This window comes from Apodemus sylvaticus, chromosome 1 (genome assembly GCF_947179515.1).
Source record: "Apodemus sylvaticus chromosome 1, mApoSyl1.1, whole genome shotgun sequence".
Taxonomy (NCBI): Eukaryota; Metazoa; Chordata; class Mammalia; order Rodentia; family Muridae; genus Apodemus; species Apodemus sylvaticus.
The window spans coordinates 192189458-192214387 of NC_067472.1; the positions used below are offsets into that span (position 1 = coordinate 192189458).

The following is a 24930-nucleotide window of genomic DNA, read 5'->3' on the forward strand; positions in this document are numbered from 1 at the left end:
GAAATCGAAGGCCAGCAGCTCTTCTCCCTCACCTACAGAACTACAGATTCGTAACACAGCAAACACAGTTCATACTGTTCTACTTCCCCCTTAAAGCCCCAGTTCGCAAGTCAGACTGGGTAGTGTGTACTTCTTTTGCTTACCTGGCACTGGTACCTCACACAGGACACCCACCTGCCTCACCCTCGCTGGGGATCTGCGTGTGGACTCCTTATCGAACATGAATTAAAACAACAGGCTCCACCATGAATGCAGAAGTGCATGGGTGCTTTCTGTACACACTTCCCAAGCCTTCTGCATGCTTCATTTTGTGTGGGCCTGTCTTGGACCGAGGAGGTTTCTAGCCTGAGGGTTTCATAACCCTGTGGGTCTTGTTGGGTCCTGGCGCTTTGAGATAGCTGTGATGCTGAGGTTCACATGCAGCAGGTGGTAGTGTCAGAGACAGACAGGACAAGAGCAGAGGAGAGCTGGGCCCATGCTACTCACACTGGCAGCCTCACAGCTCTCAGTTCTCTGATTCTTTCATAAACAATCACACCCACTGTTCAGAGCCCAACGGTGCGCATTTAATTGTACTCGCTCTATAAAAGCACTGCCTTCCCTTGTGAGTAAGCACACTGAGAGTGAGGACGACCTCCCTGCCACTCGGGGGCAGCAGCAGCATGGGTGCTGGGGAGGAAGGCTACGCTTCTTCATCCTTTTCCTTGGATGCTATGGCCTTGGAAGGCTTCCTGCACCACACCACAGCTTCCCGGCTGGATATGTGTCACTGTGCAAGCTCCAGTCCTTTATGTCCTTTCAGTGGATGGTGACTGGGGTGCGGGCCCCTTCAGGTAGACATGGTGCCACTTTTCTCACCTTTGACCTTGAGGAACTCGGCCATGCTAGAGAAATACTTCTGGCTGGCCTCTGCCACCTTCTTCTCAGCGGCTTGTGGGTTCACAATCTCTAGACCCTGGGTTGGGAAGGAAGAGGGGCAGGTGAAGTCGGGAAGCTCCAGTGTCCCCTAATGTGAGACCCAGACATGTCACAATCCCCCAGACACTCTTGTGGACGTGAGACCATTCAGTCTCTCAAGTCCCCCTCAGTCTGGGAGACTTTTTTTTTTTTTTCCGGGACAGGGTTTCTCTGTATAGCCCTGGCTGTCCTGGAACTCACTCTGTAGACCAGGCTGGCCTCGAACTCAGAAATCCACCTGCCTCTGCCTCCTGGAGTGCTGGGATTGCAGGCGTGCACCACCAGCAAGGGAGACTTTTGACACAGTGGGTGTAGGGGAAGGTCTTAGATAACAGGATGTTAACCTCCTCAGGGGGTTCTGGATAAGGAAACTGAATCCCAGAGGGATGTGGCCGGCCAGTCTCCTCCCACAGCATCACAGTGCTAACAATGCTGGTATACTGAATGCTTCCAACCCTCGTGCTGGACGTCCCTGGCCCCATCACCTTTCACTCCTGCTTCTCCCTGGCACCCGTACCTTCTAATGCATTGTGTGCTACACTCAATCATCTGTCCTCTCCAGCCCACGACACCTCTCTCCCCGCAAAGGCAAAGCCTGTCTCTTCTGTCTCTATGCCTAAAGCCTGGGACATGGTAGGCAGGCACTCAGTGGGCATTCTGGCATGCTAGGGAGCTCTTTAGTTGCTGTGACATTATGGGGCATACTGGCCTGTCTCTGTGGTAAGTAACCTGAGGCCATTCTGCTTCTTACTGCTCAGTGCTACTGAACTGGTGCTACCCAAGCCGACGTGGCGTCATCCTGACTACAGGGCTATCCTAGAACAAAGCCTGGGAAGCTCACAGAGCATCTAGATCACAAGGGCAGCCTCCTAAGCCTGCTTCCAAAGTTGGTCTGAGCTTGACACACCTGTCATGGCCCTTACTGTGTCGTCATGGACGCCGAAGCTCGTCTGCCAGCTCAGCAGACTACACAGCAGTCCCATCACATGCCTACTAGAAAAGGGTGTGGTACCTGGAGTGGAGTGAAGGCCACACTGGAAGCAGTCCCTGAGGAGCGGTCCCGAATTGTTGACTTTCCACCATACACCACACTCTGTTTCTGTAAGGTCCGCTATAGGGAAAGGGAAAGCTGTGATCTGGGCTCATGGACCTCCGTGTCCCACTTCCCCCCATTCTCACGGGCCCAGTCCTACCTGCAGTGTCTTGGAGATCCTGGCCTTCGTGGCCTCATTCACCTGTGTCTGCCGCACACGCCCACTGCCTGACTTGCCCAAGTGTCCCAGGCTAAAGCCCAGGTCCTCTTGATAGGCGTCCTCCTCAATCTGGTGACATGTGAGGGGGGAACCTGCTGTTACAGTCAGCCAGCCCCCTGAGGCTATCCTCAATCTGATGACATTCAGGGAGGGGACCTGCTGTTACAGTCAGCCAGCCCCCTAAGGCTGTCCACCGAGACCCCGCATACTCTCCAGTCAGCCAGTCTCATGGACACCACCTGCTCATCCAGGAGACAGGCAGAGCTAGGTGACCTTGTAAGAGCCTACCCTAACTCTGCTCGGGTATAGCTAGGGACCCTGTGAGGAACTGGTCCCTGACCTGAGTAGAGTAGCCATTTCTTCTCTACACTCAGATTAGGTTGCCAAGAACTGAGCTGAGCTGAGGTGGCACCGAAGTGGATTCTCAGAACTACCTAGATGATATCCAGATATAGACGCAGCCTGGGAAGCTGCCAGCTCAGAGCTGCAAAGATCACCATGGAGAAGGTGGTCTGAGGAGGTTAGAGAGGAGGGAGGAGGCTGGGCCAGCCCCATATCTACTCTCAGAGTACAGGGCGGGGAGGAGGGAAGGCAGGGTGTGCAGAGAGGAGACCCTACATGGTCCTACTGGGACTGTGGATTGAGCCTAACCTCTCCAAAGCTCATGCGGTTGGCCTGCTTCCGGATCTCCGTCAGTCCTAGCCGTTCCTTCATCTTGCGGTACCTAGGGCAAGTGCGTGTCAGTAGGATACAGGGAGCTGGCTGAGAAGCAGCAGCAGCTGCCGCTCCCCACATCCAGACAGCAGGACTCCTCACCTTCGGCCCCCTCGCTTCTTGCGCTGCCCATCCAGGGGTGCAGGCAGGGGCTTCACCTGCTTCACAGGTGGTGGCTCCTGCCACTTGTCAAACTTGCGCTCAATCTCATCCTTCAGTTCGTAGCCCACCTGGTAGGGGGGTGTGGGGGGGAGACGCTGTGGCCGGCTGTGCAGACTGCCCCTCAGCCACCCATCGGCGCATCACCCATCACCTATTGCGCATCTGACTCCAACAGTGCTCCTCCCCTTTGTCCAGGCTGCTGTCCTGCGGGCTCAGGGGCCTAGCGCCCCTTACGCTTGAGCTCAGCTCCTGCTTTATCTAAGCGCTGCAGCCTCTGGATACCTGCCTGTGTCCGAGTCCTTCAAACATAAATGGGTCATCTCCACTGCCTTACACACACGCACGCACGCACACGCAAGCAAAGGCCAGAGATTTGGTATTCTCCGCTAACTCCTCACCTTACTTCTTGAGACAGGGTCTCTCGCTGAATCTGGAGCTTACTGATTTGGTTGACAGGCCCACAGGCTCCAGTGCCCTCCTGCCTCCACCTTCCAGCACTGGGGTTAGTTACGGACATGTACCACTGTGCCTGGGGTTTTTGTTTGTTTTTTGTTTTAAAGATTTATTATTATATGTAAGTACATTGTAGCTGTTTTCAGACACACCAGAAGAGGGCGGCAGATCTCATTACGGATGGCTGTGAGCCACCATCAAATCCCACCCACCAGCTAAATTGAACTCAGGACCTTTGGAAGAGCAGTCAGTGCTCTTAACCACCGCTGAGCCATCTCTAGCCCTACTTTTTCCTTTTTCAAAGACAGGAAATACAGCCCAGTCTGGCCTGAAACTTCCCAGACTGCTTCAAACTAGTCATTCACCCCACTCTGCCTCCGAGCACTGATGTTAAACACATGAGCTAGCAGGCCTAGCAAACTTCCATATGAAGCTACTCCATCTACAGTGAGTTTTCACAACTGTTCTATAACTGACACCCAGAGCCGAGAATGTGAAGACCTGAGTCGCGGCTGCAGAGCAACGCATCCGTGGGCTGCTCAGGAGAGCTCTCTGGAGTGGCATCTCCCCATGAAAAGACCCCGAGCCCGTCCTCGCCTCACCTTCCCTTCTGTGCTCTCATGGAAGCTGTCCACACGAGCTGCCAGTGTACACTTGGCGGCCACCAGGCGGGCTGCCTTCCGCCGGAGGTCCTGAACAATGGAACGGGAAAGGAAACAACCTCTAGCAAAGGTAACAGCCACTACAATAATCACTTCCCATCTAGGGCCAGCCATAGTCCAGACTCTGGGAGGTAAGCCTCACAGCCGTGCGCTCTTCTAAGAACAGCCTCCTGAGGGGTAAGCTCTAGCTGGCCCCGGTTCCCAGCCACCCAACCATCCTCACTGCAAAGTGCTGGCCCCAGAACGGTGTCCTCAATCTTCTAACCCATGTTGTCTCATCCTCCAGGAGCCTGAGGGCTATTTCCAGCCAAGCCAGAAAAGGCCTGGTGGCTGGGGACAGGGGACAAGGTGAAGGACTCACTGGGGGCAGAGACTGCACAATGTCACTGTGGTAGATATAGCCAGTATGAGGCAGCACTGAGGTAGAAGAGAAGCCAGATAGTGTCTTGCGCTGGGCTCCAAGCAGCATGATGTTGCAGGCAGGCATCTTAGAGAGGTTGGTCAGCCCTCCAGCCACACCTGCAACAAGAGGTGAGGTCAGAACACAGGGCTTGCAGGAGCTCATGTACGCCTCTGCAGTCTGAGTAAGAATGTCTTCCACAGGCTCACAGTCACCACGAAGTGGAACTCATTGGTAGAGTAGGAGGATCAGGAGGCTTGGGAGGCAGAGGCAGGCGGATTTCTGAGTTCGAGGCCAGCCTGGTCTACAGAGTGAGTTCCAGGACAGCAAGGGCTACACAGAGAAACCCTGTCTGGGGGGAGGGGGGAGGAAGAAAAAAAAGGAGGATCAGGAGGCATGGCCTTGTTGGACAAGGTGTGCCACTGGGGTGAATTCTGAGGTGTCAAAAGCTCATGCCAGGTCCAATGTCTGTGTGTCTGTCTCTGTCTCTCAGCTTGTGGATCATCTACATCTCCAGCATGCCTTCCTGCTGCTGTGGTTCCTGCCCTGACAATAATGGCTTAAGCCTCGAAAAGTCTAAGAAGCCCCAGTCGTCTCTTCACAGCAACACAGCAGTGACTAAGACAACTTTGCACCTTCATTTGTTGGCTGGTTTGATATCGAGCATTTCACTCTGTAGCCAAGGCTGGCCTCAAACTCAAAGCAATCCTCCTGCCTCAGCCTTCTAAATACTGGTGTTACTAGTATGTGCCACTGCATCCAGCAGGACATGGATCTTTTTGAAAGCAGGGGGTATTTTATTTTTATAATTTTATGTATCTAAGTAGGGTGTGTGCGTGGACACCAGAAGACACTATGTGACTTAGCTCTCCCCGCCTTGTGTGCGTGTCTGGGAGACTCACCACACTCAGGGTGCCAAGCCTGGGCAGCAAGTTCTTTTACCAGCTGAGCCATCTTTCTAGCACAGGACACAGAATCTTTAAGGAGATAGCTAAGGAAAAATGAGGTCATACAATTCCTGACTATCCTGACTTTCTGACTTGTAAGAAAAGGAGGTGAGGATACAGATACAGTGGTGCAGCTACATGAAGACACAGAAGACATGTCTGAGCCAAGCAGAGGCCTCTGGGAGGTCTCACAGCACGCTGGTCTCAGACATGCCAGCTCTGAAGCAGAGGCCTTTGGAGTATAAGCATCCTGGACTCTGGGACTCAAGACTGAAGCTACGTGAGCAAAGATGGTGATTTACCCATATTCCCTTTGTGAGCCTCTCTCTGCAAGGAAGGGAGGGAGGGAGGAAGGGAGGGAGGGAGGGAGGGAGGGAGGGAGGGAGGTGGGGAGGGACTCTGCTTCAGCGGCTTCCAGCGGGAAGAGCACAGCACATGCCCACGCGGCAGCAAAGCCTGAGCTGACTTCAGTACTCAGGCTGCCCCAGGCTCTGACATGGGCCTATTGGCAGGAAGAGGCTGCCCTGCTATCCGTGCACCCTAACTGTGCATATGTGCCAAACTGGCTGACCTCGGTCTTCAGGGGACAACACAATAGGTCAAATCCCACGTCCCAAGGCAACCTAACCAATCAGCAGACTCCGCCAAACGCTGGGACCTCACCCATGATCTTGGCAGCCGTGGATGCTCCAATGATGATGGACAGGTTGGGTGCGATGAAGGACATCCGGGACTCCACATACTCATAGATGCGGTGCTTGGAGGCATTCAGCTCCAGTGCCATGTCACAGGCCTCCTCTAGCCGCTCTAGCTCCTCATCCGACAGCTGCTGGCTGCAGAGTGGAGCAGGTGAGGGTTGGAGGCAGACCCAGTGTTGCTAGGTACATTTCTTTTTTTTTTTTTTTTTTTTTGGATTTGGTTTTTTCGAGACAGGGTTTCTCTCTGTGTAGCCCCGGCTGTCCTGGAACTCACTCTGTAGACCAGGCTGGCCTCGAACTCAGAAATCCGCCTGCCTCTGCCTCCCAGAGTGCTGGGATTACAGGCGTGCGCCACCACCGCCCAGCTGCTAGGTACATTTCTAACTGGGGTTCAGCCCCACCCACCTTCTCAGCTGTGCATGCACGTGTTTGTGTGGCTCTGGGACTGTCATAAAAATTCCATCCAGCTAGGAGCCATAATTCTCAGTCAGTACCACTCTGACCATGACCCCCATTCTGTGTGTCCTGTTAACTGTCCCATGGCAGGCTTGCAGTGCCTTACCATATGGCATACACACATACCCCTGGGTGGTAGAGGCGGTGACGCTAACCACCATAATGGTGGCATTGGTCAGGATCTGTTGGAGGTTCTCATTGTTCTTGCACTTATCCAGGCTGTTGCCCAGCTCCTGGGAGGAGGGAGAGAGAAACCGTAGCAAGCCCAGAAGACCCTGGGTGCTGTTTGGCCACCACACTGACACCCCCCACCCCAAGGAAGCTGGGAGAGAGGCCATATGCTGGAGACCTTGCCCGCCCTTTACAGTCTTACAGCATCACTGACCAAAGCATCAGTGCTGCCTGCTCTGCTCTGCTGATGCAGACGTAGAACCTGGGCAGAGGCCTTTAAAAGCACACTTTCTTCCGCAGACAGAGCTCCTCTGCCACCATCCTGATCTCTTGGACAGAGGCAGGACGCCTGCTCTCTTACCTCCACTCGCTCCCATCAGCTCTAGAGGAGCCAACACCTTCCACATCTAACGTTCTCGGAATCTTTCTGACCTGTCCAAGCTGCCCTCCCTGCCCTTCCGACTGCACCCTTGCTTGTTCCTACTCAGGGTCTTAGCTCTTACTCAGCTGCGGCCTCTGCAGCTCAAAGGACACCTGCTCCAACTGCAGCCAGAGGTAAGGGCCAGGTCAGCGGTTATCCTCCCACAAGACCAACGGGAGGAGGGAAGCAGGGATGTGCGTGGCACACCCACTCCAGGGTCTGTCCTCACCGCTGAGCCCCACCCATGACTCTCACTGTCTCTACACGAGGCTTCATGGTCTGGCGGCCCCAGCCCTTCCCAAGCAGGCTCCTCTGCACTCACCTTGACTGTACGGATGTAATCCAGGGCGGTGGGCACCAAGGATTCTAGCTCAGGGAACCTCTTCGAGTATTTGTCCCGGATGAACTTGTGGATGATGTCTAAATGGGACATCAAGGGCAGGTGTCCACTGAGGGGAGGCAGACGCTGCTGCTATCCCCATACCCACTTCCACCTCTCTAGTAACCAGCCTCAAATTATGCGTGGGTACATGGAAGCCAGCATGAAGTCTACACTTCCCAGCTGTCTCGGCGCTATGTGCAGGTGAGAGTTTGCTCTACAAAGGTCTACAAATGAACTGAAGTGACAATTTTCAACTTCTAGACCATGGCCTTAAGGTAACCACCATGGCCGACCTCCCCTCCACATTTGCTGGTAGGGATGCGCAGGCGAGGACCATCCCGGAGCATGCAACAGGTGGCAGAGCATGGCCGCTGAAGGGGTCAGAGGATTACTCCACACCTGCTCTGCGTAGCCAGACTTTTATGAAGGAGGAGAATGCAATTTACGTTAGTTAGTCTCTCACAGATGAACTTAATCGGGAATATTTTTGCCCAAGAAAGGCAAACAAAGAGGTCCAGGTACATGGCTGCTCTTCCCTTTGGGCCATAAAGAAGGAAGGAAGCGCGCAGGAGAGGAGTCTCCACCGCCTTCCCATCACTCACTCAGCTCGTTTTCTATCTCCACAGTCAGGTTGTTGGCATCCACAATGACTCGGTACTCAGGGGCTGCCTCCACTGGTCCCATCACTACAAAGAAGAAACGGTGTGGATGGGGAGGGACAAAGCTGGAGACTAGGGCAGAGGTCAGAGTCAGAGAGCAGGAGCTGAGGGGCCACATAGGGGCTGAAGCACCCACTGGGGCTGTTCCTCTCCCCAGGAGCCTAATCGCCTCCTCTCACCTTCCTCCTACAGTCTGTCCTCTGGCTACTCTGGTCTTACCTCATCTTGCTGCAAAGCTAAACCTTCCTATAGCTCCCCAAAGCCTTGAGGCTGGCAAGCAAGATCCCTACACTGGCACTCTGGGTCTCCCACACATGGAGGGAGGCCACGTTCCCCACACCTGCAACCTTGGTGCATGCTTGCCGCACAGGAGCCCGGCAGTGAGATCCGCTGACTCGGCAGCCCCACAGTTATCCTTTCTCTTTTCTGCTTCATCCTTTTAGCCCCTCAGCACTCAAAGCTATTCGCTCCTCCTGCCTTCACACGAACTGTTCCATCTCCCTGGAACATTTCTTCCTTTTAAGTCTGTTTCTAGAAACCACACTTTATGCAATACTCAATATTGGTATTGATTAATGTGGCCTCAAATGTCCCTTTAGGTCATTAAAACTCTGAGGGTAGTAAAGCCCCCCAGAAGGGTGTCTATCTGCATGGACTGGGTCACCTCTGCTGGACAGCCTTTGTGTCTACTCCCCCACTAGGTAAGATACCTGGCATAAGCAGGCCTGATTCATCGGACCTGACATCAGGAAATGTCACTGTGACTTTCCTCGGCTTTATGGAACAAGAAGCTTTTCAGCTTGCCCTTGGAACTTGCGTAGAAGCTGACTGACAGACTCCATCACTCAGAGACTTGGAACAGTCCTTGCTCCTTCCCCAGGGTTAGAACAAGAACTCAAATTCCAATAGGGGGCACCTTTCCCTGACCCTATGCAGGGTTAGTCAGTCCCTTCTGCAGGGGCTGTAGAGTGGGTGTGGTTGCTTCTACCTCACACTTAGGAGGCTAGAAAAGGGCGGTTTCTGAGAGCACAACTGCCTAGTAACTTCCAGGCCAGTCTGAGCAACAAGTGAAACCTTGTCCCCATATTTAGAAGTATATGTACATACATGTGTACATGTATACATGTATACCCATCTGTGGATGTGGAAAAAGCCCTATAGTTCAGGGAACCCAGAGATAAGTCCTCTCACAACTAGAAAACACATAGGGCTTAAGCATCAGTTTTATAGTGTAGTACGTATATATTTATTTTTCTTTCTTTTTATAACATAGGTGTTATTTCACTTTCTTCTAAAAACACTTGTGTGTGTTTTGCCTGATGTGCATAATGTATATATAATGCCCATGGAGTCCAGAAGGTGTCAGATCCTCTCAAGAACTGGAGTTATAGATAGTTGTGATCTATGTGGATGCTAAGAACCAAACACAAAGCCTCTGGAAGAGCAGCAAATACTCCTAACCATCTCTCCCACTCCATTAATGTACATATTTCTGAGACGGGGTTTTACCCAGGCTGATTCTGATCTCACTAAGTAGCCAGGCTGAACCTGATCTCACTAAGTGGCCCAGGCTAAACCTGATCTCATTCATATACCTGCTGCCTCAGCCTCCCAAGTGGTGAGATATAAAACAAACATCATGCCTGGGTGCAATGCAGTATGTTTTCAGAGGGTCAGTAACTGGACTTAGAGAGCCAGAGAGCGAGAGCTGAGGAGGGAGAGACATTTGGTGTTAAAACCATAGGGAGCAAAAGAGTCGGGGAGCCCGGGCTGGACAGAGGGGAGTGGGTGAGGAGGCACCTTCAGAGGCTTTGGCTTGCTTGCTGATATACTCCTCAATCTTCATCATGATCTCAGCAAACTGATGAGGAAGGAGAGCACAGTCAGAAACCAGGACTCTCATAAAGAAGAACTGCTCTTCCTGTCACTTCTCCTCCAAGGGACACTGCCGTAAAGGGCGCCACCTCACCATCTTGCTATCCCATAGCTTGGCAATGCTCTTGACAGAATCTCCAGAAAGATCCAGCTGTGTCTCCTCCTGTACATCCTCAATTGCTGGTTCCTCCTCCTCTTCTCCATAGCTTCCTCCTTCCTCTTCTTCTGCTGCCTCCTCGAGGTCAGCCAAGAGCTCATCAGCCAGAGACATCCCAAGGCCTATAGGAAAGGGAGAATGGGGTTCCCTAAGACTGCGTCTTGACTCTGTCTGGTCATAACCACCAGAAGGAGCACCTTCTCCCCGATCCCCTTAAGTTTCTTCTTCATCAGCTCCTGTAGCCGCATGCGGGCTCCACGGCTTGTTCATGCAGGTTGCCTCCTGTTCCTACCCACACAGAACACAGAACATCCGTCCAAGTACTACCTGACCTGGTACCAACTTTCCCCCATACCACTGGGTCTTTGAGCAACCATTTATCTTTACCTAACCCGGCACTTTGGCTAACCGCCCTCACCCTGCCTTCAGTTCTTTCATTCCACCCGCCTGGCCCACATGCCCCATTCCAGCCTAAAGTTATGTTGTGAGCCACTCACGTCTTGAAAATTAGTTCTAAGGCGCTTCGTACGTTTATTACTTAGATTATGATTTAAGTCGTCCACTACACTTTCCCCTCCAGACCCAGTAACTTGCCCTCCCGCCTTCCCTTTTCCCCCACCACACTCACCGATTCGATCCTCTCACAATCGTTTCTAAGAAATCCGCTTCCCCAGAGCTTCGGCGCTCTTTGATGACGTTTTATTCACCGGCCGATAAACCTGTATTTTGATTGGCCGTTCGACATTTCCGGCAGCGTTTGGACAACAACTTTATTAGCAGCCAACTCGAGGGACGGCGACAGGGAGAACTGGGGTGTAGGGCTAGGGGGAACTCCTACGCCGCCGTGGATTGAGCCTACTAAACGGAGAATCGCTTTGACTCATGGACACTGCGACAAGACAGGAGTAAAGAAGGTGGCAACGTAGACGATCGGTGAAGGCGCTAGAGGTTAAACCAAAGGCTTCAAGCCGCAATTTGGAGTCGGGTGCAAACGAAGGCGGGGTAGGAAACTATAATTCCCAGGTTTCCTGTGTCGCGAGGCCTGATGGGACAAGTAGTTTTGCGCACGGCTCCACCTCTCTGAGGCTTGAGGTGTCCCCTGACCAGAGAAATGGAGTTGGAACAGAGAGAGGGGTGAGTAGCTGAGCTTTGTGTAAACGGGGACTCCAAAGAACAGCAACGATAGGCTGTAGTGCTTTCAGGGACGATGGGGATTGAAGTTCGTGCAGTTGCTTTCTTTTAGAATCTCTATGGGCGTGCCGGAGGCAGTACTGGAACACACGAGGGGAGGTTAGGAATTTGGTGTTCTCACGGATCTGAGAGCAAGGAGATTGGAGTGTGGGCTCCAAAGTCTGATTCCTGAGTGTTAGGGAGGAGGACTGGGGCCTGGATCCCTGGCAGTGACGGAGGAGGGCTAGGGTCTGAGCTCCTTGGTAGGAGGAAGGAGGGCTAGAATCTGGGCTGCTGGATGTGATGGAGAGGGCTAGGGTCTGGGCTCCAGGCTGGGGCCTGGACCTGAGCATCTAGGGAGGGTCTTAGAGAGCCAGAATATAGGTTCCTGAAACCTCTTGACCCTACAGGACCATGGCAGCCGTGGGCTTTGAAGAGTTCTCAGCGCCACCAGGCTCAGAGCTGGCTCTGCCTCCCCTGTTTGGTGGCCACATCCTAGAAAGTGAGCTCGAGACAGAAGTGGAATTTGTGTCCGGTGGTCTGGGTGACTCAGGACTCCGGGAGCGAGAGGAAGAGGAAGAGGCAGCCCGGGGTCGCCGGCGTCGCCAAAGGGAACTAAATCGTAGAAAGTACCAGGCACTAGGTCGTCGCTGCCGGGAGATCGAGCAGGTAGGTAAGTGTGGATCCCATTTTGGGATCCTCTGGCCTGAACTGCCACCTCCTCCGCCGCCGCCGCCTTCCCCTCCTCCTCATATCCTTCTGTTTCCATTTCCTCTTGTACTTGAATAAATGAACAGATCCGTGTGGGTCTAATTCTGTGCCAGGCACCCTAAATGTTCTCTTCCAGAATATCTGTATTCATTCCTTTTCTTGTTGTAAGAAAATTCCTGGGAAAAGCAACTTGGGGAAAGGCTTAGAGATTAAGGATCCGTCATGGCAGAGAAGACACAGTGTCAAGAGCGAGAGACCACTGGTTCTGCTGCGTCCACAGGCTGGAAGCAGGGAGATGGAGAGATAGACGTGCTCGCTCAAGTTGACTTTTCCTTTCTGTTCAGTCGATTCCAGCCCACGATGTGGACCTGCCCACATTTAGCGTAGGTTCCTCAGCCAACCCAGTCTAGAAACCCCACACACACATGCAAAGGGTCTTGACTCTTAGGAGAATTTTAGATCTTGTCAAGGTGAAAAAATCAATAATAACCGTCCCGGCATCAGACAGTCTGCTCTGGCGTGTCACAGGTGACTCTCAGACATTTCATTCACCACAGGCACCGCCAGGCTTACCTCCTCTGCCTCTTAAACCTCACCTGGGTCCTTCTTTTCTCAGATGAACTCATCACATGAGTCTTATTAAGTTCACCTTCTTAGTAAGAAGGAGGAAAGAGCTGTGGGCAGAATGTAGGTCTTAGTATGACAGGAACATTAGGCAAGTTTGGAATTTGCCCTTTGGATGAATGGGAGCTGACAAAGGGTTTGAAACTAGTGCACACATGGGAGGTGGAGGGGGATGATGGGATACACCACACCTGTAGGGGACAGAACAGGTCTGATGCTTGAAAGGCTCTGCAAACGATTATGCCCAGTGTACTCTGGCTGCTGTGACAAAGTATCACAAACTAGTAGGTAAACAAGATAAGCACTCCCTGACAGTTCCAGAGACATGGTTAAGGGGTCGGCAGGGTTATGAACACTGAGGGAGAAGCAGTCCCAACTTTTTCCCCAGCTTCTGCAGTTGCCAGAAGTCTTCGGTGTACAGAAATGCTATTCTAGTTCATGTCTTCATCTCACAGCTTGGGGCAGGGGTAGTGTCTCAGTTTCTCCTTTTCATGAGGACAAAGGTCCGATGGGGCTCTGCATCAGTGACCTCTGTTGAACCATGCCTGCTTCTGGGATTACTCTGTTTTCAGAATACTGACTTTTGAAGTACTGGGCTAGGATCCTAAACAATCTTTGTGGGGTGTGAGTAACATCCTGTGACAAAGTGTGCACAAGTCCTGAAAAGGGAAAAGCTGGGGATAAGGAGGTTGGGAAGGGATTCTAAACACTGTTTAACAAGTGCGTACAAAGTGAGGATACTAAGAGAGTTCAGAAAGGGACAGTGGCTCTTTCAGAGCTGGAGTTACAGGTGTTTGTGAGTGACCTACTGTGGATGCTGGGATCTGAAATCTGGTCTTCTGAGAGAACAGCAAGCTCGCTCCACTCTCTCCATACATTATATGGGTTTATTTATGTGTCTTAGTCAGTGTTCATGACCAAGAAGCAAGTTGGGGAGGAAAGGGTTTATTCAGCTTACATTTCCAAATTGCTATTCATCACCAAAGGAGGTCAGGACTGGAGCTCAAGCAGGTCAGGATACAGGAGCTGATGCGGAGGCCATGGAGGGATGTTTCTTACTGGCTTTTTTCCCCTGGCTTGCTCAGTTTGATTTTTTTTTTTTTTTTTTTTTTTTGGATTTGGTTTTTACAAGATAGGGTTTCTCTGTGTAGCCCTGGCTATCCTGGAACTCACTCTGTAGACCAGGCTGGCCTCAAACTCAGAAATCTGCCTGCCTCTGCCTCCCAGAGTGCTGGGATTACAGGCGTGCGCCACCACCGCCCGGCTCAGCTTGCTGTCTTGTAGAGCCCAAGACCACCAGCCCAGGGATGGCACCACCCACAAGGGACTCCCTGCTTGATCACTAATTGAGAAAGTTCCTTACAGCTGGATCTCATGGAGGCATTTTCTCAGCTGAAGCTCCTTTCTCTGTGGTAACTCCAGCTTGTGTCAAGTTGACACACAAAACCATCCAGTACATTATGTGTACGTATATATGTTTGTATATGTGTGTATATATACAGTATACATACATACATATATACATACATGCATACATACATACTGTGTGTGTGCGTGTGTGTCTCTCTCTCTATATATATATATATACACACACACATTTTATGTTTATGAGATTTGCCTCCATGTATGCCTATGTACCATGTGCATGCTTGGTACCCACGGAGGTTGAACTAGGGCATTAGATCCCCTGGAGTTATAGTTAGAATTGGTTGTTAGCCACTATGTGGTACTGTGACTTGAATCTGGGTCTTTTGGAAGAACAACCAGTGCTCTGTATGGCTGAGCCATCTCTCCAGACCCCCTTCCCCAGAGTAAGCATTCCTAACTGATGGACTCTTGCTCCATCTCCTAAGCCTCGGTTCCTAATCCACCCCACTAAGATCAGACTCCACAAGCGGAAACCCAAGGTTCAGCTGAGTAATTTGCAAGTATCCACGCAGCTGGTGAGTGGTGGAGCCTGGAAAGGCAGGTCTCTCTGATTAGAAAGAATGTGTACTTTAGCCTGTGTCCATCCCAGGCACTATCTGACTGAGTCCTGTCCTATCCTTTCTCTGTCTAGGCTAGGGCCTTCAGAAACTTCAAGGGCTGTTCCCTGATCCTGGAATGTTCTCTTCCTGACTGGCTTCTTATTTGTCTCCACCTGTCATTCAGGTGTTGGTGTAAAGGTCTTCTGATGGCCCTAATTTCAACAACCATCTTCTGATCTAATACTGGTCACACGTAGACTGTCTGCCTAACACTTTGGTGCTTGTATTAATGATTTTTACACTGCTGCGATCCCAGCACCCAACAAAAGCAACTTAAGGGCGGGAGGCCTTGTTTCAGGTCATAGTTTCATCCCATCACGGTGAGGATGCTTGGTCGAATGGCTCGAGCTGTGTCAGCAGGAGCATGGGGAAGGGGCTTTTTCCATCGTTGTGGACTGGGAAGCAGAGGACGCGACCAGAACCACAGATAGGGCATAACCTTCAGAGGCCCAGCCATAGTCATTGATTTCACTAATTCCTGAATTTTCCCAAGCATCCTACCAACAGCTAAGGGCCATGCTTTGAAAACTTGAGCCTGTGAGGGTGTGGTGGTTGAAAGAGAACAGCCCTCATGGCCTCTGATGTTGAAATGCTTAATCTCCAGTTGGTGAACTACTTGGGAAGGATTTTGAAGTGTGACCTTGTTGGAGTTGGTGTGTCACTGGGAATACGGTTTGAGGTTTCAAAAGCCAATGCCAGTCCCAGTCTCTTTCTCTGCCTGCTGCCTGTGGATCAGGATATAAACCTCTCAGCTACTGCTCCAGAGCCTTGCCTGTTTTCCGCCATGATGATTATGGGTTAAACCTCTACAACTATTAGCAAGCCCCTAGTTAAATCTTTTCTTTCATAAGATTTACCTTAGTCATGGTGTCCCTTCACAGCAATAGAATAATAACTAAGATAGAGGGAGATTTCAAATTGAAAGTGAAAAGTTCTGTAATCTTTCATTCAGCATGGTTTGACTGAGATATTACCAGGAAGACTCTGCTAAGGTTTGAGGGACACAGACACATTGTTCTCACTGGGGACCTTACATTGTAGGTGGGCAGACAGCAAACCGAGTGAAGATGTGAATGTTAAGAAAAAATAAAGAGGAGGCAGAGCTCCGCAAGTTCCAGGTCAACCACAGCTACATCATGAGATCCTAGGTGTGAATAAGTAGACAGACAGACAGAGTGAATGGGTGGCCAGGGGTCTGGTGTGGTAACTCGGGAACTAACTCACAGTTAGATGGGAGGCCTAAGATGACTCCTGAGTTGGTGACATTTTAACTTAAATTTGACTGTGGAGGGAACGTGAGCCAAAAACAGAAGAGAGACCACGTGGAAAAATCATTCCCTCGGCCAGTAGTCTGCCAGGAGCCAGGTGGAGGCTGGCGCTGGGCACTTGGTGGAGATGAGGGGGCGAATCAACTTGTGGTTATTGATCGATGCTAGGTGCCACAGTAGAGAGAGGCTCACCAAATATGCCTTTGTTTTCTGAAGGAGCACAGGGTACCACCTCTTGGGAAAGATTGACACCCGGCTAGTTCACTCCAGTTACTTTATTCAAACAGCTGAGAAATGTCCCGGCTACCAAAGTTCTCTTGCCCTTTACTGCCCTTGAGAGCAGACAACCCACATAAATCTCAGTCCCTTTAGACCATGGCTAGCCACAATCAAAAGTAGGAGCCCCAAATCTGTCAGGAGCTGTCAGCTCTCATGTAGCACCAAGCGCAGACCTTCCAGAGAGACAACGTTCCTTCAAGGGTCAAACAGTTTCATTACAAATTCTCAGCCTCTGCTGATTGACCCAAACATAGCAAAGGCTTTGCTGAAACATTTCACTTAAAACCAGACACACAGGCTTTCCTATACATATCACTACACTTGATGCACAGGAGAAAGGAGTGGATTAAGTAGGACCTTGGGCCCTAAAATGCCACCGTAGAGCCAGAGAGCATGCCATTAGAAACACTGAAAATAAATGACTAGAAAGCGGATGAAGTCCGGCTGTCCTGCCTGGGCTTCTGTATTGGTTACTTCTCTGTTGCTGTCGTAGAATACCATGGCCACGACAAGACTTTCGGCTTAAGAAAGTTTATTTTGGCTTAGAGTTCCAGAGCATTCAAGTTCATAATGGTGGAGCAGAGGCATTAGGAAGCCAAGAGCTGGGCTGGAGAGATGGTTCAGTGGTTAAGAGCACCGACTGTTCTTCTAAAGGTCCCGAGTTCAAATCCCAGCAACCACATGATGGCTCACAACCATCTGTAATGAGGTCTGACGCCCTCTTCCAGGGGCGTCTGAAGACAGCTACAGTGTACTCACATATAATAATAAATAAATCTTCAGGCCGGAGTGAGCAGAGGTCCTGAGTTCAATTCCCAGCAACCACGTGATGGCTCACAACCATCTGTACAGCTACAGTGCACTCATATACACAAAATAAATAAGTCTTTAAAAAAAAAGAAGAAGAAGCCAGGAGCACTGAGAACAGTGGGAGGCTTTTGAAACCTCAGAGCCTGTCCCAGTGACGTGCTTCCCCTAGTGTAGCCATACCTCGTAGACCTCCCCGGAACGACTGGGAACCAAGTATTCCAGTGCCAGAGCCTCTGGATGCTAGAGCCGTCCAAATATTGCTATGTCTTCTGCCTTCCTGCAGGTGAATGAGCGCGTCTTGAACAGGCTTCATCAGGTACAAAGGATAACGCGGAGACTCCAGCAGGAGCGCAGGTACCATTCTGACACTCTGTGGGCCCAGCCCCTTTGCTCCCACACGGTTCCGCCACCTTTCACCCTCCGTGCCGTTATCTCCCATCTTCCCGGCCTTCACGAGGCAGAGGGACAAAGCTGAGAAGAAGGGCCCTGGTTGAGAGAAGTGGAGAAGTAGCATTGGGTCACAGAATGAAGAGCTGGCCCCGGGACTGAGGTGAGGGGTAGGGTAGAGTGTTTGCCACTGTAGGTAGAGAGGCCAGCTGGAAAGAAGCAGCAGACCTTACTTGCTGGGTCTCGGAACTGCATCCAACACTAGGAATAGCAGCAGCATCAAGAGGCTGAGGTGGAGGGTTGAGCTAGGGTTGACAAGCTCAGGTCAGTACCTCCTGTAGGCCACTGGTCTCAGCATGACTGAAGGGGTGTGAGCTCTGCAGCCTGATGCCCCCTGGCTGTGTCCCACTGACCCAGGAGCACATTTAGGATTCAGAGTATGTGGTGCTGAGGCCAAGTCCACCCAGCTCTTTTCCCCTCAGCTGCAGAGCTTGGCACGTTTGGGCCTGTGGTCCCTCCGTAATACTTTCCTAGTGTCTTGGTCCTCCTAGGCTGTTCCTCTCAGGAATCTCTGCTGATGAGTCTTCGTGCTCCCAGATCCTCACCCAGTAGTGGTGGTGGTGGTGGTGGTGGCACACGCCTGTAATCCCAGCACTTGGGAGGCAGAGGCAGGCGGATTTCTGAGTTAGAGGCCAACCTGGTCTACAGAGTGAGTTCCAGGACAGCCAGGGCTATACAGAGAAACCCTGTCTTGAAGAAAAAAAAAAAAAAAACCAAATCCAAAAGAAGAGATTATTTGTTTATGTGTACATATGGGAGTGGGTACCTGTGGAGACCAAGCAAGAGCCTTGAAGCTAAAGTTAGAGGAGTTCATGAGCTACTTAGTGTGGGTACCAGGGTCCCTATGGTGCTCTTAACAGCTGAGCCATTCAGAACTTGTCTGTTGTTTTTATTTTTATTTTATTCATGTTTTTTTTCTTTTCTTTCTTTTTTTTTTGGCTTAAGAGCTTGAGAGAATGACTCCCCCTGTGTATTACAGGCTAGCCTCAGTCTGACAATCCAGGCCTCTTTTGTTTCCTCCTGAATGCTGGGATTATAGGGATGCTCACTCTCCCTGGCCACCCAAGATTTTCCTTTACAGTAAGATCAGGGGACTTGATGTTGAGAAATTAACCACCCAAGATGAACGAACCTCTCTGACAATTCAGTGAGATTGATGCTGCCTTTGAGCTCTCGAGGCTGCGTTCTCATGGGCCTCTGGACTGCCTGTCACACCCTGCCACCAGGGGTCTTGTTACCAGCTCAAATTCCCAGCCCCACCCCAGACAGACAAGCCAGTCTGCGGTGCTTGTGGGGGATGGGGATGTTAATCCTAGCATTCAAGGCAGGTGGGTCTCTGAGTTCGAGGTTAACCTGGTCTACAGAGCAAGTTACAAGACAGCCAGGAAACACACACACACACACACACACACCAGCCTGTCCCTCTGATCATAGAGTCTCAGTGCCCTTACTAGCACAGTAAAAGTGAACACCTCCATGACAGCCAGTGAGGGTAGACTTGGTGCCTTGCCTCCTTGTTTCATGTGGAACTCAGCATCCCTGGAGGTTTCAGGCCCTCCACAGGGGCTCCTGCTGGCAGTTTTCTTCTGCCACGCCCTCCTCTGTGCAGTTAATTCTTCCCACACCTCACATACCTCACCCCAGGCAGGGTCTCCTGTAGCCCAAACTGGCCTCGAACTAACCTTCAATTTGGGATCCTCCTACCTGACTACAGTTCTTTTTTTTGTTTTTGTTTTGTTGTTTTGTTTTGAGACAGGGTTTCTCTGTGTAGCCCTGGCTGTCCTGGAACTCACTCTGTAGACCAGGCTGCCCTCAAACTCAGAAATCCGCCTGCCTTTGCCTCCCAAGTGCTGGGATTAAAGGCATGTGCCACCACTGCCCTGCAATTCTTGCTGGGATTACAGGTGTCAGCTAGCATGCTGTTTTATTTGGTGCTAGTATTTCAGTGTCTCGAAAACAAAATCCTTTAATCCAAGCACTTGGGAAGCAGAGGAGGTGTGTTTCTGTGAGTTCAAGGCTAGTCAGGGTTATATAGTGAGACCCTGTCACAAAACAAACAAAGAGGGAACTTGGAGCTGAGTATGGAGGCATAGACCTCTAATCCCAGTATTTAGGAGGTAGAGGTAGGCCATTATCTGTGTAGTTGAGGCCAATCTGGTCTAAAAATTGACTTTCCAAACAGCCAAGCCAAGCCAAGACACAAAGAAACCCTGTATCAAAAAGAGGAGGAGGAGGAAGTAGTGGTGTCAAAGCCCTAGCTTGGGACTTCTGAGCTCAGCGGTAAGGTGCTTGTGAAGCACGTTCAAGATTCAGTCTTCATGGGCTGCTGAGGTGGCTCTCAGCGGTAAGGTGCTTGTGAAGCACGTTCAAGATTCAGTCTTCATGGGCTGCTGAGGTGGCTCTCAGCGGTAAGGTGCTTGTGAAGCACGTTCAAGATTCAGTCTTCATGGGCTGCTGAGGTGGCTCAGCGGTCAGAGCACTGACTGCCCCTCCAGAGGTCCTGAGTTCAATTCCCAGCAACCACATGGTGGCTCACAAACATCTGTAATGGGATCTGATGCCCTCTTCTGGTGTGTCTGATGACAGCTACAGTGTACTCATAAAATAAGTAAATCTTTAAAGAAAAAAGATTCAGTCTTCATTACCAACATTAGGATTTGAACGTTTACTAGATGCTAACAATCACACTGTGTACTTTAGAGAATAGACTGTGGAATGGACCTTCACAGCACCTAGCCCGCCAAGGGTGTCACTTATCATTGTGTAGAGGATGTGGGGTCAAACTGGTTCCGAGGCTGGGATCTCAGGTTACAAAGGTCTGAACCTTTCTAGTTCAGATCAACTTGAAGAGAGCTGGACTTTATGACCTTTTACTTTACTCCCCCGGAAGATAAGATTTTCAGTGCCTGCATCTCTGCCGCACAGGTTCCTCATGAGAGTGCTGGACTCCTACGGGGATGACTACCGGGGTAGCCAGTTCACCATTGTGTTGGAGGTGAGTTCTGGTCTCCAAGCAGGTTGGGAGAGTGGAAACTGCAGGAGTCTAACTGCCACCATATTACGTCTTACCAGGACGATGGCAGTCAAGGCACAGATGTCCCTACCCCAGGCAATGCTGAGAATGAACCTCCAGAGAAAGAGGGACTGTCCCCACCCCAAAGGACAACTGTAACCCTAGACCCCAGCAGCCCAGCCCCTGGCGAGGGGCCCAGTGGGCGGAAGAGGCGGCGGGCACCACGGGTGGGGGCTTCGTTGACTCCAGAACTGGCCCCAGTGCAGGTGGGAGCCGAGGGCTGGGGCCAAGGCGCGGTGAGAACCCTGGGCTGGGCTTTGAGGGATCCGGGACTGGGGTGTGGGGCAGACTGGTGATACCAGGTAGGGTAGAGGAATTGGAAAATCAAGCTAGTGCTTGAAGAAGCAGGAGAGGAAGTCGGCTGAGGGATGGATGTTAGTGTTGCCTGAGTACGGAAATATGTAACTGGGAGACCAGTGCCCATAGGCTGATTGGGGTGTGTGTTGGTGTGTCTCCATATCCATTCACACCTTGTTCCTTGTGTTTTCAGATTAAGGTTGAAGAAGACTTTGGCTTTGAAGCAGATGAGGCTTTGGATTCGAGTTGGGTTTCCCGAGGGCCAGACAAATTGCTCCCCTACCCCACCCTAGCCAGCCCACCCTTTGACTAACCCTCCCCCCCAATAAACAGACTCCCCATGTACAGCTGTCCAGGTCACTGTCTGTTTCTCTCGCCTCTGATCATGCTCACAGGTTCCAGGGCTGGAGGCCACCCTGACTACACACTGAGTTCCAGGTCTGCCTACGCTACATATGAGACTTCCTTGTCTCACAACAACAAAAGACACCCACGAAAGAAAAGATTGTGGGGTCATTTTCACATTTTTATTGGAGAGCAGCAGGGAAGGGGCCTCTTCCATCACACTCGCATGTGGCATTCACAGGTTCTTCAGCCATTCCAAGCTCGGACCCTGAGGGTCCTGTGGGTGGCTGGGCACATCAGGCAAGTTCCCATTATCTCTCACGGGCACTGCAAAACAGAAGGATGCGCCACTGAGGCCAGTCGCTCTCCAGGGTCCTGTGGGAACAGCTGGTTTGTCTCTACACTCCAGGTGAGATAGGAAAGTGAAGGCCCAGAGATTCGACAAAGGCAAAGACACAGGGAAATGGAGCTCTCTCCGACAGGGAGAGAGGAATTCAAAGCATGTTATGGTAAGGTAAAAGACCATTTCAATGCATCAAGGACTCTCCTACACAGACATGTCTGGCCCTCCCCCAACACAGGTCCCTGCTCACCTGGGTAGTTGTAGGGTGTGGCCTTGTTGATCATGCCAGCATACTTGGTGTAGGGGCTAATCATGGGCATAATTATAGCTGTGAAGAAAGACAAACCTCAGGATGAAGTAGCTCTGCAGGGATGGGGAAGGGAAGAAACTGCCCCGGCCAAGGGGAGCAAGAAAAGCCAGCACGACCCTTTGGGTGGGTCCTCAGCACTCCCCCAGCCCCACTCAACATAGGTCAGTGTCAATCCCGAGTGGGGACAAGCACTCAGGAACACATGAGGCCCCAAGGGTGCTCAGATTGACAGATTTTAGGTCGGCCCATGTGGGCTCTAGCCAGGAGTCTTGAGGAGTGGAGGAGGGTGTCTAAAGGGAACATGACGGGCTAGCCTTGCTGATCAAAGTTAACAGCCACATGTTCATTTCATATCTTCAACTGCACGTTAAGGACTAGAGACGGTTAAGTAGTCCAGACCACTCGCTGCTCTGCAGAGGTGGCTCCTGGGTTGGATGGTTTCCCTCCAGTTCCACAGCATCCAACAAACTTATCTGGCTTCTGTGAGCACCCCCAGATATGTGGATACAGAAACACACATACGTAAATTTATTTGTAAAAGCTGAGGGGGTAGCCGGGCAGTGGTGGCGCACGCCTTTAATCCCAGCACTTGGGAGGCAGAGGCAGGCGGATTTCTGAGTTCGAGGCCAGCCTGGTCTACAGAGTGAGTTCCAGGGCAGCCAGGGAGATACAGAGAAACCCTATCTAGAAAAACAAAAACAACAAACAAACAAAAACCAAAGCTGAGGGGGCTGGGAGATGGCTCTTCAGGAAGAGTACTAGCTAATCTTCCAGAGGACTGAGTTCAATTCGCAGCAGCCTCGTCAGGTAGCTCATAAATGCCTGTATCTCCTGCTCCGAGGGAAAAGGAATCTATGTCCTCTTCATGCCTCCATAGGCATGGCACACACACACATTCACTAAGCTATGCAGGGATGGTGGCTCGGCCTTTAATATCAACACATGAGAACCCAAAGCAGACTGCTGTGAGTTTGAGGCCCGCTTGAGCCACAGAAGTTGTATTCTCTATAAAAAGGAAAACTGAAAAGGTACAAATAACGTCAGTTCAAGGAAGTATTGAACCTTAGAGCTGTGAGAGAGCTCAACACTTAAAATTACCTGCTGCCAAGGCCGTTCCATCGCTAGAACTCGGAATGTATGGAAGGTGAACTCCAGGAAGTTGTCCTCTGACTCCCCCCCTCCCCCAAACCAACTGGTAGCAAACACACACACACACACACAATCTTTAAAAAAATGTAAATTTTAACTTATATGAACCGAGTATAGTTTAAATCATCATTTCAACATATACAATGTTGCACCTCTTGTGTAGGTGTGTGTGCTGAGGGAAGAGCGACAGTAATGGCTGGCAAGAGGATGCGAGATGAATTGTGAAGTGCTGATGACTTCAGGGTGGAGGATGCACGTTCGCGCCGGGGAGGGGGGCACTCACCGAGGCCCCAGACAGTGAAGGACACCACCAACACCGGCTCCTTCGCCCAGGCATTCTTGAGGAAGGCAGAGATTCCTAGAGGTGGGAAAACAAGTCACCCTTGGGGACTGCAGCGGTGACCTCTAACACTCGTATCACCCCTACTCTGCACTCTCGTGACTGCCGCGCCCCTATTTTAGGACGGATCCTACCGCTCCCCAAGGCTCCACTGAGCATCAGCCACGAATCAGACCACGGTTTCCTGGAACTACTTGATCCCCGCGCCCCGAACAAGTACTTACTCCCCGCCATCTTGGTCTTGGCAGCGACAAGGGCGCGAAGCTCTCTGGGAGTTGTGGTCCTTTTCCTGGCCTGAGGCCCCGCCCCTTGGACGAGGATGTGGAGCCTTTCGGGAGTTGTAGTTCTCGAGTGAGGCTGAAGAAGACTGAAAGATTTAAAACACCTTGCACACCTGCTAGTCTTAACTTTTTCTTATACCCTATAGCTTAGAAAATGGATCAGAGAAGTAACATAAAGTTCTTCTGCAAGAAAGTCAGCTTTGGGCTGGAGAGATGAATCAATAGTTAAGAGCACTGACTGCTCTACCAAAGGTCGGTAGATCTGATGTCCTCTTGGGGTATGTCTGAAGACTCTAACATAAAATACATAAAATAAATCCCCCCAAAAAAAGAAAGAAAGAAAGAAAGAAAGAAAGAAAGAAAGAAAGAAAGAAAGAAAGAAAGAAAGAAAGAAAGAAAGAAAGAAAGAAAGAAAGAAAGAAAGAAAGAGAGAGAGAGAGAAGAAAAGAAAAAAGAAAAGAAAAGGAAAGAAAGAAAGAAAGAATGAATGAATTAAAGTACGCTTTACACTGAGATCGCATCTAGACAGGAGCTCATTCTGGAAATCTAAATCCCAAAGGACGGTCTGTGCTTTATGTTACTAGCATGCAAATCATGGCTCCCCACCCCCTCTGCCCCTCAGTACTGAAAACTGAAACCAGGACGGGCTGAGCTACCCATCTACCAACTGAGCCATTCCTCCGTCCACTTGCTGGTAGATTCGACGACCCCAGGCCCTAGCTGGTGGATTCTAGGCATATTTTTTACTGTTGAGCCACATTGTTCAGCCCTTTCTGAAGGGGGCTTAAAACTTTTATTACTTTTTAGTTTGCAACAGGGACTTAATGGCTCATGTTGGCCCTGCAAACTTTGAACGTGGCATCCTCCTGCCTTGCTTTCCCAAGCAGGTGAGATTACAAACCTGAGCCTCCAAGACTGTGCACATCGCTTTAAAAATGAACATATCTGGACTGGACAGTGAGAGTAGTAATGGAGTCTGAGCCTTCTCTTTGTTGCCAGCATAGTACATATTGTAAACCAAGCTTCTTTTTGCCTTTTTGGTTTTGTTGTTGTTGTTGTTTCTTCTCTTCCATTTTCCTCCCTCCCTCC

At 50.9% G+C, this 24930-nt stretch overlaps 3 protein-coding genes across 4 annotated transcripts; 1 reads left to right on the forward strand and 2 right to left on the reverse strand.

The window, feature by feature from the left end:
* Positions 1–544: 544 nt before the first annotated feature.
* Positions 545–11087, reverse strand: Prpf31 (pre-mRNA processing factor 31). The gene is made up of 14 exons (XM_052170323.1): positions 10996–11087; positions 10305–10489; positions 10136–10196; positions 8279–8362; positions 7617–7714; positions 6829–6935; positions 6212–6381; positions 4563–4720; positions 4142–4231; positions 3027–3154; positions 2862–2934; positions 2151–2279; positions 1970–2068; positions 545–955 (listed from the first exon to the last, which is right to left on the reverse strand). The coding sequence occupies exons 2-14, from the start codon at positions 10479–10481 to the stop codon at positions 830–832; spliced, it is 1500 nt and encodes a 499-aa protein (XP_052026283.1). The 5' UTR covers positions 10482–10489; positions 10996–11087; the 3' UTR covers positions 545–829.
* A 29-nt stretch (positions 11088–11116) lies between these two features.
* Positions 11117–21418, forward strand: Tfpt (TCF3 fusion partner). Of its 2 annotated transcripts, none has more exons than XM_052170364.1 (6): positions 11117–11501; positions 11948–12206; positions 17540–17610; positions 20629–20698; positions 20776–21012; positions 21267–21418. In XM_052170364.1, exons 1-6 carry the CDS (start codon positions 11479–11481, stop codon positions 21384–21386), a joined length of 780 nt encoding a protein of 259 aa, XP_052026324.1. In that variant the 5' UTR covers positions 11117–11478; the 3' UTR covers positions 21387–21418. The 2 variants fall into 2 exon arrangements, with proteins under 2 accessions (XP_052026324.1, XP_052026328.1); XM_052170368.1 differs by having other exon boundaries at positions 20776–20982.
* A 168-nt stretch (positions 21419–21586) lies between these two features.
* On the reverse strand, positions 21587–23893 carry Ndufa3 (NADH:ubiquinone oxidoreductase subunit A3). Its single transcript, XM_052170427.1, has 4 exons — positions 23785–23893; positions 23504–23578; positions 22012–22089; positions 21587–21745 (listed from the first exon to the last, which is right to left on the reverse strand). Exons 1-4 carry the CDS (start codon positions 23792–23794, stop codon positions 21654–21656), a joined length of 255 nt encoding a protein of 84 aa, XP_052026387.1. The 5' UTR covers positions 23795–23893; the 3' UTR covers positions 21587–21653.
* Positions 23894–24930: the final 1037 nt, after the last annotated feature.